This window comes from Columba livia, chromosome Z, assembly GCF_036013475.1.
Source record: "Columba livia isolate bColLiv1 breed racing homer chromosome Z, bColLiv1.pat.W.v2, whole genome shotgun sequence".
Classification (NCBI taxonomy): Eukaryota; Metazoa; Chordata; class Aves; order Columbiformes; family Columbidae; genus Columba; species Columba livia.
This window is the reverse complement of record NC_088642.1, coordinates 53,330,403-53,345,022: the sequence shown is the minus strand read 5'-3', so window position 1 is coordinate 53,345,022 and position 14,620 is coordinate 53,330,403. Positions and strand designations below refer to the sequence as shown.

Here is a 14,620-nt window from a genome sequence, read left to right as displayed (position 1 = left end):
TTTTTAAATGTATGGTACCTGGTTGCCTGCTGTGTACTGGTGTTTGTGTTGGCAAGGGAGTGTGCAGTAACCTACAGTACTTGTTGCTCATTTCGCTACAGCCAATATTGATTGAGCTGACAGGGGAATTTTGAACAAATAAAAAAAAATACCTAAGTCGATGTAGAAAGGAAATAAGTGAATTATCAGTTATTTGTTAATTATTAATTGTGATATTTTCTATTTATGTCTTAATTTCAACAGTAAACTGCAAAAATTATTTTCAGTTACTCTTTAAAGTGACATCAATAAAATTAGTTTGCTTTTTAAAACAACAGGTAATATTAATTTGGTCAAAAAAATATGTGTACTTGATATACATAATTCATATTCTTCCCCTCCCACCCAAATACTGTTTTTTTTTTTTTTAAAGTGAGAGCAGCCATATTAAAAATCTGATCCTACTGTGTTTTATGCTATTTCAAGACAAAAATAATGGTTTAAATTTCTGAAACTTTTCCTGTAGCTTAAAGCATCATAAAAGCAGTAGATAGAAGGATCATGAAAAGAAGCTCTAAGTTGTAGAAAAAAACATGCGCAGTATTGCTGAGTTGTTTCATAGCCAATTGCATTTTTCATTTGGTATTTATATAGAGGAACGTTTTGAATCTGATGGTTTCTTAAGTTAATATCTTGTCTAAGTCACAGAGATTAGACCTGAACACCAGAATTTGATAATGTTCTAGGGTTTAGTACCTTACTGCCTGCAACAGCCAGCAGATGGATAAATGTTAAAGGCTGAGAGAAATTCTCCTTCCCTTCTTTGCTAGATTGAAGGTTGTTGTGATAGGGACTTCCTTAATGACTCACTGAAGCACAGTAAGATGAAAAAAGAATGTAGATATAAAAATGAGGACTTGGATGTCATGACTAAAACATTTAATGTTCTTTTCCCTAGATAACATGGTTAGAGGGCCATTCCTTGGCACAGACAGTATTTACTTGCCTTTATATTCATAATCCAGACTTCATAGAAGATCCTGCTATGAAGGCTTTTGCTCTAGGAATCCTGAAAATCTGTGATATTGCCAGAGAAAAAGTTAACAAAGCTGCTGTTTTTGAGGAGGTATGTGTTTCAGTATCTTCTATGCAACATTATACATAGGCTCCATAATGCAAATAAAACAGTGTATTAGAGAGATTTATTACTGTTTGATTCAAGGATACTGTAGGAGCAGCAGTTAATCCTTTTAAAAGTATTAGACTTGATCTCTTTAAAATGTTTTCTTCAATGAAAACATGCACTTTTCTGTTTTTTGCTCAAATATTGGAGTTACATAAATATTTTACTGAAGAAGCAATGCAAGTCTTGTGTCAAATGAAATCAGTTTTACTTGAGGTTTTCTTCCTGTTCATGTTCTTTTATTTTTCTCCTTGAGATAACCGTGACAGTCTTTTATCTGAAGTGTCTGTCCAGCAGTGGAATCAGAGTCTGGTTTTCTGTGCTGAAACAATTTTTATTTCCTCAGAGCTTGGACTAGTCCCTTCATATTTACTGTATCTAAAATTGATTAAATAGTACTTGGCATTCATAGTTCTTGTAACATTTTGATAGGCTGATACTTGATGAAAATATGAAGGGCATACTGGTATTAAGGATTTATGCAGAAAATAATTACACAAAGCTGGATTTGGGCTGGAAAGTCACCCAAACCAAGGTGTATTCAGTTATACAGAATGGAACCAAACTGTTATACATTATGTAGTTAAACAAAAACACCCCAAAACAAAACAAAGAAAACCACACCAAACCCACCCCCCCACGCAAAAACAAACAAACAAACACAACAAACCACCACAAAACAGACAAAAATAAAACCCTAGAGCCCAACTGGAAAATGTAACTACTGCTCTTTATATTTCACAACCTACTGCTTTGATTTTTATTTTTTAGGAAGATTTTCAGTCAATGACTTACGGATTTAAAATGGCGAATAGTGTGACAGATCTCAGAGTTACAGGTACAGTTTGTGCTTTCTGTGTATCTGTCTAGCTAGTGTCTTTCTCTCAACCTAATGAATTGGTACGAATCTCAGATGTTAAGGTTTTTTATTAGTCCTGTGAAAATTGATGGCTTGGTTAAAAGAGAGATCAAATTATTTTTCCTTGAAGAAAAGGTTCAGCTGTTTATTTGTGAAATGCCTGAGCAAGGAAAGTGCATTTAGCTGTGCCAGCCAAGTGGCCACATATGAGCTCATCCAGGACTGAGAGAGATAAAAACCATTGGAAAGTGCATTGCTTGAATTCTGCTTCTCTGCCTTGGAGCTTGTTGTGATCTAAACAGATTGCTTTTGAGGAAGAAGCAATCTAGTAGTTCTAAAGCTATGGCTACATATGTTGTTAGGTATATACATAAGAATATATTTTAATACACTTTTTGATACATACTTGAGCTTTCCCTTGATTTATTTTTAGAAAATTTGTGAACACTTAAGCTTTGGGTCAGTCAGCCTATGCCCTGATTTATCTATTTTTGCAAGACATCTCCACCGTCAATCACAATAATATTTTTTTGTCTAATCTTTGGCTGATGGGTATGTAAAACACTTCAAAACTTGATTTTTCCTGCAAAACTTTTTTTCCTCTGAGTGGTGTAGGTGTACCTAGGAATGCTTCTAAGCTTTTAATTGTGCTGTGACTTCTCTAGGTATGCTAAAAGATGTAGAAGATGATCTCCAAAGACGAGTGAAGGTATTTTTCTCATGTTTTTCCTGTAAATTATACTTCAAATTTACTTAACATAGGCTTGGGGGAAGTAGTTGAATTATGAAGGATGGAGCAGCTTTGTCTTTTAATGGTGGCGGTTTTTTTTAAGGACTGACACAATGGTTTGTGTAACATGCTGGTAGTTTGCCTTCTAGCTAAAGATGCTGGAAGTCTTCAGACCTTTCCAAACTCTTTAATAGTTGCTTCGCTAGTAGGAGGTGGAAGCATGGTGTAGAAGGTAATACTAGGCAGGGGCACAAAAAACGTATGGATTTCATTTCTGGCTTTTGTGCAGATATAGTACGGGATGTTAAAGAAGTCACTTAATCATCCTTTACTATGGTTTGCAATATAAAATGTTTGTACAGTTTTCTTATCTATTTGCAGAGTCGGCTGAGATAGGAGTCATTGCTATAGGAGAGTGTTGGATCATTCAAGTACCTAGATGATATATTAAGAGGGTTTGAAATTGAGAACTGATTTTTTAGGATTATTTAATGGGTGGATGTTCTGGAGAGGGTAAAGGGATTTTATCAGTAGCTTCCATTTGCAATTTTTAATAAATTATTTGAAATACCTTTACTTACCAGAGCACTCGAAGTCGACAAGGAGAAGAGAGAGATCCAGAAGTTGAACTTGAAGTAATTAATTGTTTACTTTTTTCTGGATTTTGTGGATTAGTACATCAATACTTTAATCAGTAGTTATCAGCTTGTGAGACGTGTCATCAGTGTTGCCATTACTGTCATATCTGAGCTACTCTAAACATGGCCCTGAGCATATACCAGACTAGCAGGTAGACTTTTGTGCTGCCATTCTGGATTGTTGTGATTGTTCTGGATTGATCCCACCAGCAGAATAGTGGTGCTGCTGCAGATCTGCCATTCATGTGCCTACCTCTCAAGAAAAAGCCATTAGCGAAGTAGGTGGTCTTATCTGTCTTCTACTTTCTTCCCTCAGTTCCTTCCCAGCAGCCTTTAGTGGTGCTGGCAGCCTCACTGTCCAGGGAGAAAGTAGGAAGAGAAGGTAAAAACAGTGTAGCTCCTTCCAGAAAAAGTGGTAATTGAAGTAGTTGATGTGGTTCATTTAGAAGAGTGTGAGTTTCCTTTACTGGGCAAGGTTATTTTCTTTAGAAACTATTTTTAACATAGATCTTCAAAAAAAAAAAAAAAAAAAAAGAAACGTTGGTTTAATAATTTCTAGTTGTTCACTTAAGCTGAGGTTTCAATGGTATTTGCATAGGAGATAGCTATACAGTCAGTGATTGTGCTTTACCCAAAGTATTGTCTTATTTTTTGTGTTAGTGCTTCTCTGACAGCAGTACAGATTTCTTCTACAAATTTGATAACTTTTCTACAAAATCATACTAGACACTGTATTTTTAAGACTAGGGACCATGCCTCAATAAATCAATTTTTTAATAAGTTTTAGGATTTAATGTGTATTTCTTAGTAATATGCAGTATATTTTTATGACAGCATCAACAGTGTTTAGCTGTGTTCAGCAGAGTCAAGTTTACCCGGGTACTGCTGACTGTTCTGATAGCATTTACCAAAAAAGAGGTACGTTCATTTGGTGTTTCTGTGTTCGCATTGAGATCCTGTGAATTACTTGTTTTTCATTCTCTAGGGTGAAGCAGTTATTCTGTAGCTTCTGTGGATTTGAATAGATGTTGCTGCAGATAAAGTGTTGGATAAAGCCTTACTGTGGCCACCATTCAGTTTTTGTTCATTTTTAAAGAAAACACAGAGAAGGCTAATAGCTGACATTACTATGACCTTGCAGGGAGACAGAATTCTGTTTATTCTAGGACACTTAAAGAAAAATATTTATGAATTTTGGATTACTCTGTTCACACCCATGAGCAAAACTTTTCTTCCTTGAGTTCAGTCCCCTTCTGTGGAGTTACCTGACAATGGGCAGTGTTTTTTTCCATCTCTAGAGAATTGTTAGCTCTTCCTTTTGTGTGATATTGAATTTTTATCTACACTGTTTTCGTCTGAGAAGGGGAGTATAATGGCTTTCCATGCAATTTGCCTGGTTTTTTTAAATAAAAGATTTCCTAATTGTTGAGTGGGAAAGGAACTGCCTGTTCTAGGGTAAGAAGAAAGAATCACATGAGGCAAAGCTGCTTTTTTTCAAGAGCTTTGTCTTTATACAAAGATAAATATCTGTCTCTTGGTTATTGTTATTTCCATTTACATAAATAAATAAACATTTTTCTTGCTTAAATGGCATGGAGTCTTTCCCACATATTTTGCTGTCAGAGCAGCTGTATACAGCTGCTTGATTAAATTGAAAGTGATCTGCATGTATCACTGATAGACATCATGGTTGAGGAAAAAGTGATTGGGTGGTTGAGAGCAATTGCATTCTGAGTATAGCCATTAGTTATATCAAAACACAAACTGACATAGAAGTGATCTACACTGACGTACAGCCAAATTCTTTGTGAGCTGCAATGAGTTAATAATCTGTGCAAAATCAGATTATCTTAGTGTCGCTAAAGTCAGATTACTAAAGTATAAGTTATTTACATCATAGACTACTTTGATTTGAATTAGATATGCTTAGCAACTTATTCTTTTAGTAGATTTGTGGATGCTATAATACATTAATGTGTATTACTCAGAGCTACAGATTTTGTTCAGCTTCTATTAGATCTTCAGAGGTCTTAAACATCTTCTTTTCTAAAGGAGTCAAGTTTAATTTGACTTGAGATTTCAAATATTTCAAGTTCCATCAGGGACTGTTAGTCCACTGTTTTTTAAAATAAGATTTTAGATTTTATGGAGAGCTATTTTAAATGGTACCCAGTTTGCTAACAGATCTGGAGTCACGAGACATAAAAAAATTCAGCATGTCAGCAGATCATGAATCAAGATTTCTAACAGACGTCTGGTGCCTTCTAATGTTATATAGTGATTTCATTTTAGTCAATAGGTTGTGTTTTGTCTAGATTGTCAAGAATTCTGCATTTTTTTAATAATAGGATTTTTTTCTTCTTTGCAGTTGGATTTCTGCCTCGTTCGGCAGAAGAGTTTTGTGGCCTCTCCAAAAGCAAAAGTAGAGAATTTTTGTGTAGTTTATACTCAGCTTTCAGTCATAATTATTGTTAAGGCTTATCTTATAGAACAAACAGTGTACTACTACTAAATGTATGTATAGTTATGTAAAATATAAAGAACAATTTATTGCTCAAAAATCTGTTTGGTTGGGTTTTTTTTCATAACTAGTTGTGTACAAACTTTAGAATCTTGATATTCTTTTTTTTCTGATACTAGCATTAGTTCTATAGTCAAAATATGTTGAGTCATAATGTGAATAACTTGTTACCTGCCTTTCAGACAAGTGCAGTTGCAGAAGCTCAGAAACTAATGACTCAGGCAGCTGACTTGCTTTCTGCCATTCACAATTCATTGCATCATGGTATCCAGGCACAGAATGATACCACAAAAGGAGGTATCACATTTTAAAATTTTACCATTTTTTTCCTTTCTTAAATATGCCATGTTGATAAACTTTATTATCTGCATATATTTCTAAAATAATTATTATTTACTTTGAACCTGTTAGAGGTTTGCATTGTTTGATCCTAATTTTATTTCACTAAATAACGGTTCTCTGGAATACAACAGTGTTGCTTCAATGCCAGAGATAACGTGAACTTTTAAAGAAGTGTATTGCACTTCAAATCAGTGTATATGCCATTTTAAAATAAGGAACACCACCTCACTGTCTGTACAGGTATATGCTGAGGTGTTGAGGGCTGGGTTTTTTTAAATAGCAGTCATTGTCACAGTTGGGTTGTTGGTATCTCTGGAAGTTAAATGTTAGTTTAAAAGTTCATTTTGGCTAATTGAATAATTTGTATTATATTTAAAGCTTGAAGTGAGTTTTGAAAACTCAGCTAATATGCAGCTTTTCTCTCTCCCCTCCTCCATTACTAGATCATCCTATTATGATGGGCTTTGAGCCTCTTGTTAATCAGAGATTGCTGCCACCAACTTTTCCTCGATACGCAAAAATAATTAAAAGGGAAGAAATGGTCAATTATTTTTCCAAACTAATAGACCGAATAAAAACTGTATGTGAAGTAGTCAACTTGACTAATTTGCACTGTATACTGGTAAGCATAAGTATTTCTTATTTATAGCCAAAAATAAGAGCTTAAAATGTAACTTGCGAAAAATCATTCCATATACACATACTGAGCTGTGCATATGAATCTTTTGGTGTTTCTCGTTGTTATGTACAGTTTCACAATTTGCTGTTTTTCCTGATACTTAATAGTTTTCTTTTTTTGATGAAGACCTTTTCTCCTCTCAGATCTCCCATTTTTCCCCATAACCTGTTAAATAATTATACATGTTAATGACAGAGTCCAATCAAGTTGATTTCCTTGTAACTCTTTATTTGGTTGAAGAGCTGCATCTACAGTAGCAGAACATCATTCCTTGCTATATTAATGATTTTTTCAGCTTCAGTAAGCAGTATTCTGCATATGTACCTGTAACACGAGAGAACACTTAATACATTTTTGTTTAAGCATGTAATCCCCTGAATAGCTATGAAGTTAAGCACTTTCTTATGTTATTTCCTGAATAAGTGTTTTTCTCAGTTGCTGCCTATATTTATTAGAAGACACTTAAATGCTTGAAAAAACTCGTTACCGTATATGTGTTCACTGACTGAGTAAAGAGCCACAGATATGTCAGTTTGAGGATCAAGGAAAAATCTTTGGTCTTCCTGTTCCTGTTAAATTGATTAAACTAGTGTTTGCGTGAAGCATCTGGCAACAGTTAAACATTGTGATTTTGTTACATACCTGGTTCAGTTATGTTGTGATCTTAACAGTTTAATACTATATTTTTTTCTATGCCATCATCCTTCTAATTATTGCATTTGAAGAAGAAAATTCAGAAACTTTTTGTTCTGTTCAATTAAATGTAATTTCAGAAAAAAATAGAATTTAGCTTCATAACGTGTTCTATTTTGTTCAAATTATTCATGCTTTCTTACAAGTTGTATAAGCTATGCTATGTGTGTTTATGTGTAAGAATTACAGGCATATTTACACAATTGCGTATGTGTGTATATATAAAAATGCACGTATGTGTGTGTAAATATATATTAAAAAATTGGCATATTAACCTGAATTGTCTTTTTTTTCCTAAATGTAAATTAGGATTTTTTCTGTGAGTTTAGTGAGCAATCACCATGTGTTCTTTCAAGATCACTGTTACAGGCAAGTCCCAATCTATGTCTTTGAATAAAATACTTCTGCATTCATTCTAAATATGGATTCATAATCTTGTTTCAAATATTTAAATTATTTGTGTATCACTTATTAAGTGGTAACAAATTTTCTGGAGATACTTAACTATTAGGCATATGGAGGCTTATATTCTGATCTAATTTTTTAAAACATTTTAAAATAATGTTGCTTAGATCGTGTTAGTACATGCCAATTAAAACAGGAAGTGTTAAAATATTTTTTTTGCCATAGAAGTGGGCCTGTACATGCATTTTTGTTCTGTTCTGTGCTGCCTCAGTTTGGGGCTGTTGTTTGTATTCATTGTCCCTGTTTGCACTGAAATTCGGGTATAGACTGCCTCTACTGCTACAGCAGTAAAACTGATGGTTAGGGCAGAACAGGCTACTAGTTCTCACTGCTTCATTTAATCTTGAAAGTATAGAATATAACTTGGCAAGTAAAATGTTTTCATAGTGTGTGTGTTCTGACTTTCCACTACATGTGTTTGTGCAATCCCTGTGGATGCCTGACAGCAGAGTGTTTTCCTGCGCCTGCTGGGGAACCATGTAGGAAAGGGACACACAACTTGTGGAGGAGAGTGAAATGAACATCAGACACAACCAGTGAAAGCTGTAGAATCTATAGGGGTAGAAAAAAGCCTGCATTAGTCTGAAGAATTACCTTTATTTGCCTCCAGGGAAACCACATAACCTATTTTATACGGATTTCAGAAACATCTATCTGATTAATCACCTTTAAAAGTCCAAGAAATAAAATGATTTTGCATGCATTGTCTTATGCAACTAATAGGGCAATAATGGCGATACCGGAGAAATGCCAGATCCTGACATACCTCTGTTTCTGAGTCTGTAGCTTTAATTTTTAAAGCAATCTTACAAGTTTCTGATATAAAATATGTACTCTAAGAGCTGTCTATTAATAGTTTCTAAAGCATTGCTTTTAACTTAAAACATGTTTTTAAAAAGCACATTTTCACTTTCAGACAACTTTTCTGGTAGATAACAAGAAGGTGTTTGGCACTCACCTCATGCAAGACATGGTAAAAGATGCTTTAAGGTCTTTTGTCAGTCCTCCAGTACTTTCCCCGAAGTAAGTGGATCTTGAGTTTACTTGCATGTGTTTACATGTCCGATGTAAAAATATTTCTGCTTAAAAAAATAAGGACAAACCTATAAAGAATATATACATTTTGTACTTATAAGTGCTTAAGTATGAAGGAGTGACTCACTGTTGCTGCACTCATGTTTCTTTTTTAATTTTGTGGTACGTAGACTGATGACATTTATAAACATATATATGTGTGTGGATATTTTCCTTTTAGGTGTTGTCTTTACAATAGTCACCAGGCAAAGGACTACATTGATTCCTTTGTGACACATTGCGTTCGGGTAAGTGTTCATTCCAATTACAGCATCTCTGTGTGTATATGAGCACTTCCAAGATTTCCTTACTTTTGAAAATGAGACCAGTTTTTTTAGATACATGACATGAAGGCAAAATTGCAAAAGTTGACCCTCTTTAAATGGTAAAACTTTTTAAAAAGCCAGTATAATCATTGCTGTTTGTTTTCTGTATTATGCTTCCAGATATCTCACTAACATTTCACTTTATTAGAAATCTGCACCTACTACCTCTTTAAAGGGTAGCTTCATGTCACAGAAAAATGCATGTACTAGTAAAACCAAAAATATTTTTACATTCTCTCCAGTTTGAAATGTTTTTAAATTGTTTTAAAAGATTTAGTTATTGAATGCAGCACAATGAAAATATAAGAAAATCATAAAATAATGGAATTATTTAGGTTGGAAAAGACACATAAGATCTTTGAGTCCAACTATTAAACTAACATTGCCAAGTCCACCACTAAACTACGTCCCTAAGCACCACATCTATGCGTTTTTTAAACACCTCCAGGGATAGTGACTCCACCACTTCCCTGGGCAGCCTGTTCCAATGCCTGACAACCCTTTCCGTGTAGAAATTTTTTCTGATACCCAATCTAAACCTCCCCTGCTGCAACTTGAGGGCATTTCCTCTCATCCTGTCACTTGGTACTTGGGAGAAGAGACCAACACCCTCCATGCTACAGCCTCCTTCAGGTAGTTGCAGACAGTGATAAGGTCTCCCCTCAGCCTCCTTTTCTCCAGCCTAAACAGCCCCAGTTCCCTCAGCTGCCCCTCATCAGATTTGTGCTTCAGACCCCTCACCAGCTTCATTGCCCTCCTCTGAACTCTCTCCAGCACCTCAATGTCTTTTCTGTAGTGAGGGGCCCAAAACTGAACACAGGATTCAAGGTGCAGCCTCACCAGTGCTGAATACAGGAGGACAATCCCTTCCCTAGTCCTACTGGCCACACTAGTTCTGATACAAGCTGGGATGCTGTTGATCTTCTTGGCCACATGGGCACATGGATTTAGGCAGAAGAAATATCTCTCTTACCCCAAACATTCTGTTCTGATCAGATTCCTAAAGATGCTTGCTCGATTTCAGGTTGACTTGTGTGGAGAGAAATGGGCTCTTGCATCTTGATGGGCAGTGGGCACAGGCTGAAGCATAGAAGGTTCCATCATATGATGAGAAACTTCTTTACTTTGAGAGTGACAGAGCACTGGAACAGGCTGTCCAGACAGGTTGTGGAGTCTCCTTCTCTGGAGACATTCATAACCCACCTGTACACATTCCTGTGTGATCTGCTCTAGGTGAATCTGCTGTAGCAGTTGGGTTGGAATATATGATCTCCAGAGGTCCCTTCCAACCCAAACATTCTCTGATTCTGTGATCACTCAGAGAGCTTGCTTGTCTGCTAGCTTGCACTCCCTAAGGAGCCATAAGGAACCCACCTCCTCATATAGATGTATTAAACAAGTGCCTAAATCAACAGAATAGTACTTCTCCCGTAGCTTTAAACTTGTGTTGAAAATTTCAAACTACACTCTTGTTTCTTTCAGCCGTTCTGTAGTCTGATTCAAATCCATGGACACAACAGAGCTCGTCAGAGGGATAAACTGGGTCACATTCTTGAGGAATTTGCCACCCTTCAAGATGAGGTAATGTCCTAGGCAGCAGGCCAGCAAATTTTTCTTTCCAGGTATATTCCTACTGGAGTGGAGCATGTGGTATTAGATTCTAGATTAATGAAGTGACTCCTTTGTCCTAAAATTTTTAGGACAAGGATTCCTAAAATGCAGACCAGGAAGTCTGTACTATGCATCCAAAGACTTCCTGTTAGATCTATTGAACTAAAAGATGCTGCATTTTTTAAGATTAATTTTGTCCAGTAAGTAGACTTCAAGTAACCCTGCTATGATGTCTGTAATTTACTGGCAATTCCCCTGCTTGTAGTCTCTGTCCTGCTTGTAACTGTCAGTCTACAAGATGTAACCAGGGAGAGCTGTTTGAGCCATGTTTACCAGAGACCTTTGAAAATTCTTACATAGTCTTACAGCTATGTAAGATGTAAACTGCAAAATCTAGTAACAATTTTAAAAATAAATGTAAATTAAATCAACTGATTTTGAACATTTCTGAAGAACAGGAAGTGAAAGATTACAGAGAATCATATAGTTCCACTTGCTGGAAATGTATTTCTGCAGCAGTGAGAGGCATGAAATAACAATATTTTCCAAGATGTGCATGCTAAGGAGAACAGGCAAGGAACTTGGAGCTGGGGGGGTAGATTTTGTGGTCCAGGTTCTCTCAAGATGGTTTTGTTCAGAGTTTGTTGCAATGCTGCAGCTGAGACACACTGTTTTCACTTTGTAAGAGGTTATATGGGTTGGTTTGTTCAGGACTACTGATAATATTCCAACTGTGAGAGACTTCATGTCTTCTTTACAATTACTTTTTAAGATGGAACTGGCTGTAGCAATATTTTGGTTTCCCTGGTGGGCCACAGTGTGTTTCTTGCCTGTTAAGCTCATAAATTAAAAAAAAAAAAGCGCCAATATAACAAAATTAATAACAGGTTGTAATGGGTTCTGAATTTCAGTGCTCGTGTGACTGCTAACAATCTGTATAGAAATACTTTTAAAATTTTAAATTTTAAAAAAGCTGATATTATTGCTGTATTACTGCATAGAATATTTGTGGGTTTTGTGTGCAACAGAGTTTACTTATGTGAATAACTTTCTGTTTTTCTGACAGTTCTAGACTATAGAAGCGGCAATATCTGTAAAGATATATTTCTGTCTTTTAATCCGGAGCATGGTTTCACTGGCCCAATTCGTATTCAGTTTTTAAGGTTTTTTTTTCTGGCAGAACTTGGTTGCTGTTTCCATCAAATGTTCTTCCTTGCCTGTTACTGTCCTTTCTTTTTCAATAGGCAGAAAAAGTAGACGCAGCACTGCATAGTATGTTACTGAAGCAGGAACCGCAAAGGCAACATTTGGCTTGCCTGGGCACCTGGGTCCTCTATCATAACCTTCGTATTATGATACAGTATCTTCTGAGTGGCTTTGAGTTGGAACTTTACAGTATGCATGAATACTACTACATATATTGGTAAGAGGATGCTTTATTCACAGGTGCGGGGCGGGGTGAGCAGGGGTGCTCTCACAGAGCTGTAATTTCAAATATTTACATGAGTGAATTCAACTATGCTGTTTTAATCTCAGACTTGCTTAACACAGTGTTTAGTTTACTTATTCCTTAAATTACAAGTGGAAAAAAAAATCTGTTGGGTTCTTTTCTACAACTTTTTTTTTTTTTTAATAGTAATTCACTTTCTATTTAGCTTTTTAAAACTGTCTTCTAATGACAATGAATGAAAAATATGCCCATTTTGGCATACAAGAGAATGCAGGAGGAAAGCCATTTATTTTGTTCTTTTCTGTCTTTGTAGTACCAAGACCAGTAGTCTTGTTGATCTCAAGTATTTTTAAAAACATCTACTGAGTTTTAAGTTGTGACTGTAATCTGACAGCTGTCTAGGTAAAAATAACATTTTACTCTGAGTACATTTGAAGAGTCAACTGCCTGTAGTAAAGATGATTGCACTGTTATGGAGTCAAAATACTTTTTTATTCCACTCCTGTTCACATTAATTATTTTTCATAGTTGGTGGGTTGATCCAAAAGATAAATTATTTTAGATGGTTCATTTTTTGATTCAGCATTAAAAATTTGATGTTGAACCTTCCTATGTTGAAGTGCTTCTACACTTACTTATTTTGAGGGGGTATACTTAGGTATACTTAGGTTTTGTGGGGGTTTTTTGTTTGTTTGGGGTTCTTTTAGTTGGGGGGGGGTTGTTTTTGGTTGTGATGGGGCTTGCTTTGGTTTTTGTTGTTGTTGCTTTTTTGTTGTTGCTTTTTTGTTTTGCTCTATTTTTTTTTCCTGTAAAGCTAGCAATAAACTGTTATTAGATAAGCTGTAAGCCTTCTTTCTGAGAGATTAGACTGAACTTTAGTGCCTCTCATTGTGTTTCTAGGCTGTTTCATTAGTGAATTAATTGAGAAAATTAATATTCCATATAGCTACTAGAGATGGCAATATTCTTTAAGTAATACCTCAATAAGTAATAACAAGCTTTCTGTCAGATGGTATTTTTAGCTGCCCAATTTTCTGCCACCATTTTAATAAAATCACTTTTAATTGAAACTGTTGTGTCAACTGCTTTATCTCCTTACTCTAAGTAAAGAACAAAAAAGAGGAAATTTCTGAGAGCAAATATGCAAATTAATAATTATTTCTCAGTAACTTTTCTCCTGAATTATGACCACTTGTGAAGTATTATTTCTTCCTTCATGTGCTCCAGATCTGTAATTTCTCCTCTTTTATTTTCCCTATTCCTTTTGAGTTGAAGTCAGTCAAGAGATTTATTTGACTAAGAAATAATTCTTAAAGATTTGTCTTAAATCTTTTAGAGTTGCATGTGGATCTCATGTTCCTGTGGGCTTGATCCTTTTATTGGCTTTTTAATGCTTGAAAAAAATCAGTAATAACCTTGTTTCTCAAAACAGTAATTCATAACAAAAGTAGAAAGATATTAACATAGCATCATTTTCAAAAATGCATCATTTACAGGGGGAAGAATTCTTGAAAAATCTGATCTTATATGGGTTTTGAAATAATAAGAAGCTTAGACTTGGTAAACATACAAGATACTTGCATACCTTGAGCTGTCTGTGGTTGAATCTGTACGGATTCTTGTTTTGGGGAGTGGGAGGAACCAAAAAAAATGCAGAACACATGTTAATCTGTTGATTTCAGCCATGCAAGACAGGGTTTTTACTAACCTAAAAGTTGTCCTTTATCATTGGTTCTTTGAGTAAATAACTTGGCATTCAATGAGGATGTGTGCATTATTAATACATTTTGTACTGTCATATGCAACAGCTACATACTGTTTTTACTGCAGGTATCTGTCAGAGTTCCTCTATGCCTGGTTGATGTCAACACTGAGCCGTGCTGACAGCTCTCAAATGGCGGAGGAGAGAATAATGGAGGAACAACAGAAGGGTCGTAGTAGTAAGAAAACAAAGAAAAAGAAAAAAGGTACCTAGGTGTAGAGTATAACTCAGACTTCTTGTTTTCTCTTCATACAGCCATGTAGAATTAAAAATCAAAATTTATAGAGTCAACACTGATGTGGGTAGGA

The 14,620-nt window shown here is 35.4% G+C and overlaps 1 protein-coding gene across 13 annotated transcripts in view; it reads left to right on the top strand.

Moving 5' to 3' along the window:
• Positions 1-14,620, top strand: part of NAA35 (N-alpha-acetyltransferase 35, NatC auxiliary subunit) — a 30,788-nt gene that overhangs the window by 10,189 nt on the left and 5,979 nt on the right. For 5 of the 13 annotated variants that reach the window (XM_065045858.1, XM_065045859.1, XM_065045856.1 and 2 more), the window contains exons 6-18: positions 938-1,105; positions 1,934-2,000; positions 2,687-2,730; positions 3,336-3,386; positions 4,224-4,307; positions 6,093-6,207; positions 6,696-6,874; positions 7,934-7,993; positions 9,006-9,112; positions 9,345-9,411; positions 10,972-11,070; positions 12,345-12,523; positions 14,381-14,517. In XM_065045858.1, coding sequence (XP_064901930.1) covers positions 938-1,105; positions 1,934-2,000; positions 2,687-2,730; positions 3,336-3,386; positions 4,224-4,307; positions 6,093-6,207; positions 6,696-6,874; positions 7,934-7,993; positions 9,006-9,112; positions 9,345-9,411; positions 10,972-11,070; positions 12,345-12,523; positions 14,381-14,517 — 1,357 coding nt within the window. Of the gene's footprint in view, positions 1-937; positions 1,106-1,933; positions 2,001-2,686; positions 2,731-3,335; positions 3,387-4,223; positions 4,308-5,757; positions 5,812-6,092; positions 6,208-6,695; positions 6,875-7,933; positions 7,994-9,005; positions 9,113-9,344; positions 9,412-10,971; positions 11,071-12,344; positions 12,524-14,380; positions 14,518-14,620 lie in introns of all 13 variants that reach the window. The other 8 variants (XM_065045852.1, XM_065045853.1, XM_065045850.1 and 5 more) reach the window with 3 other exon arrangements.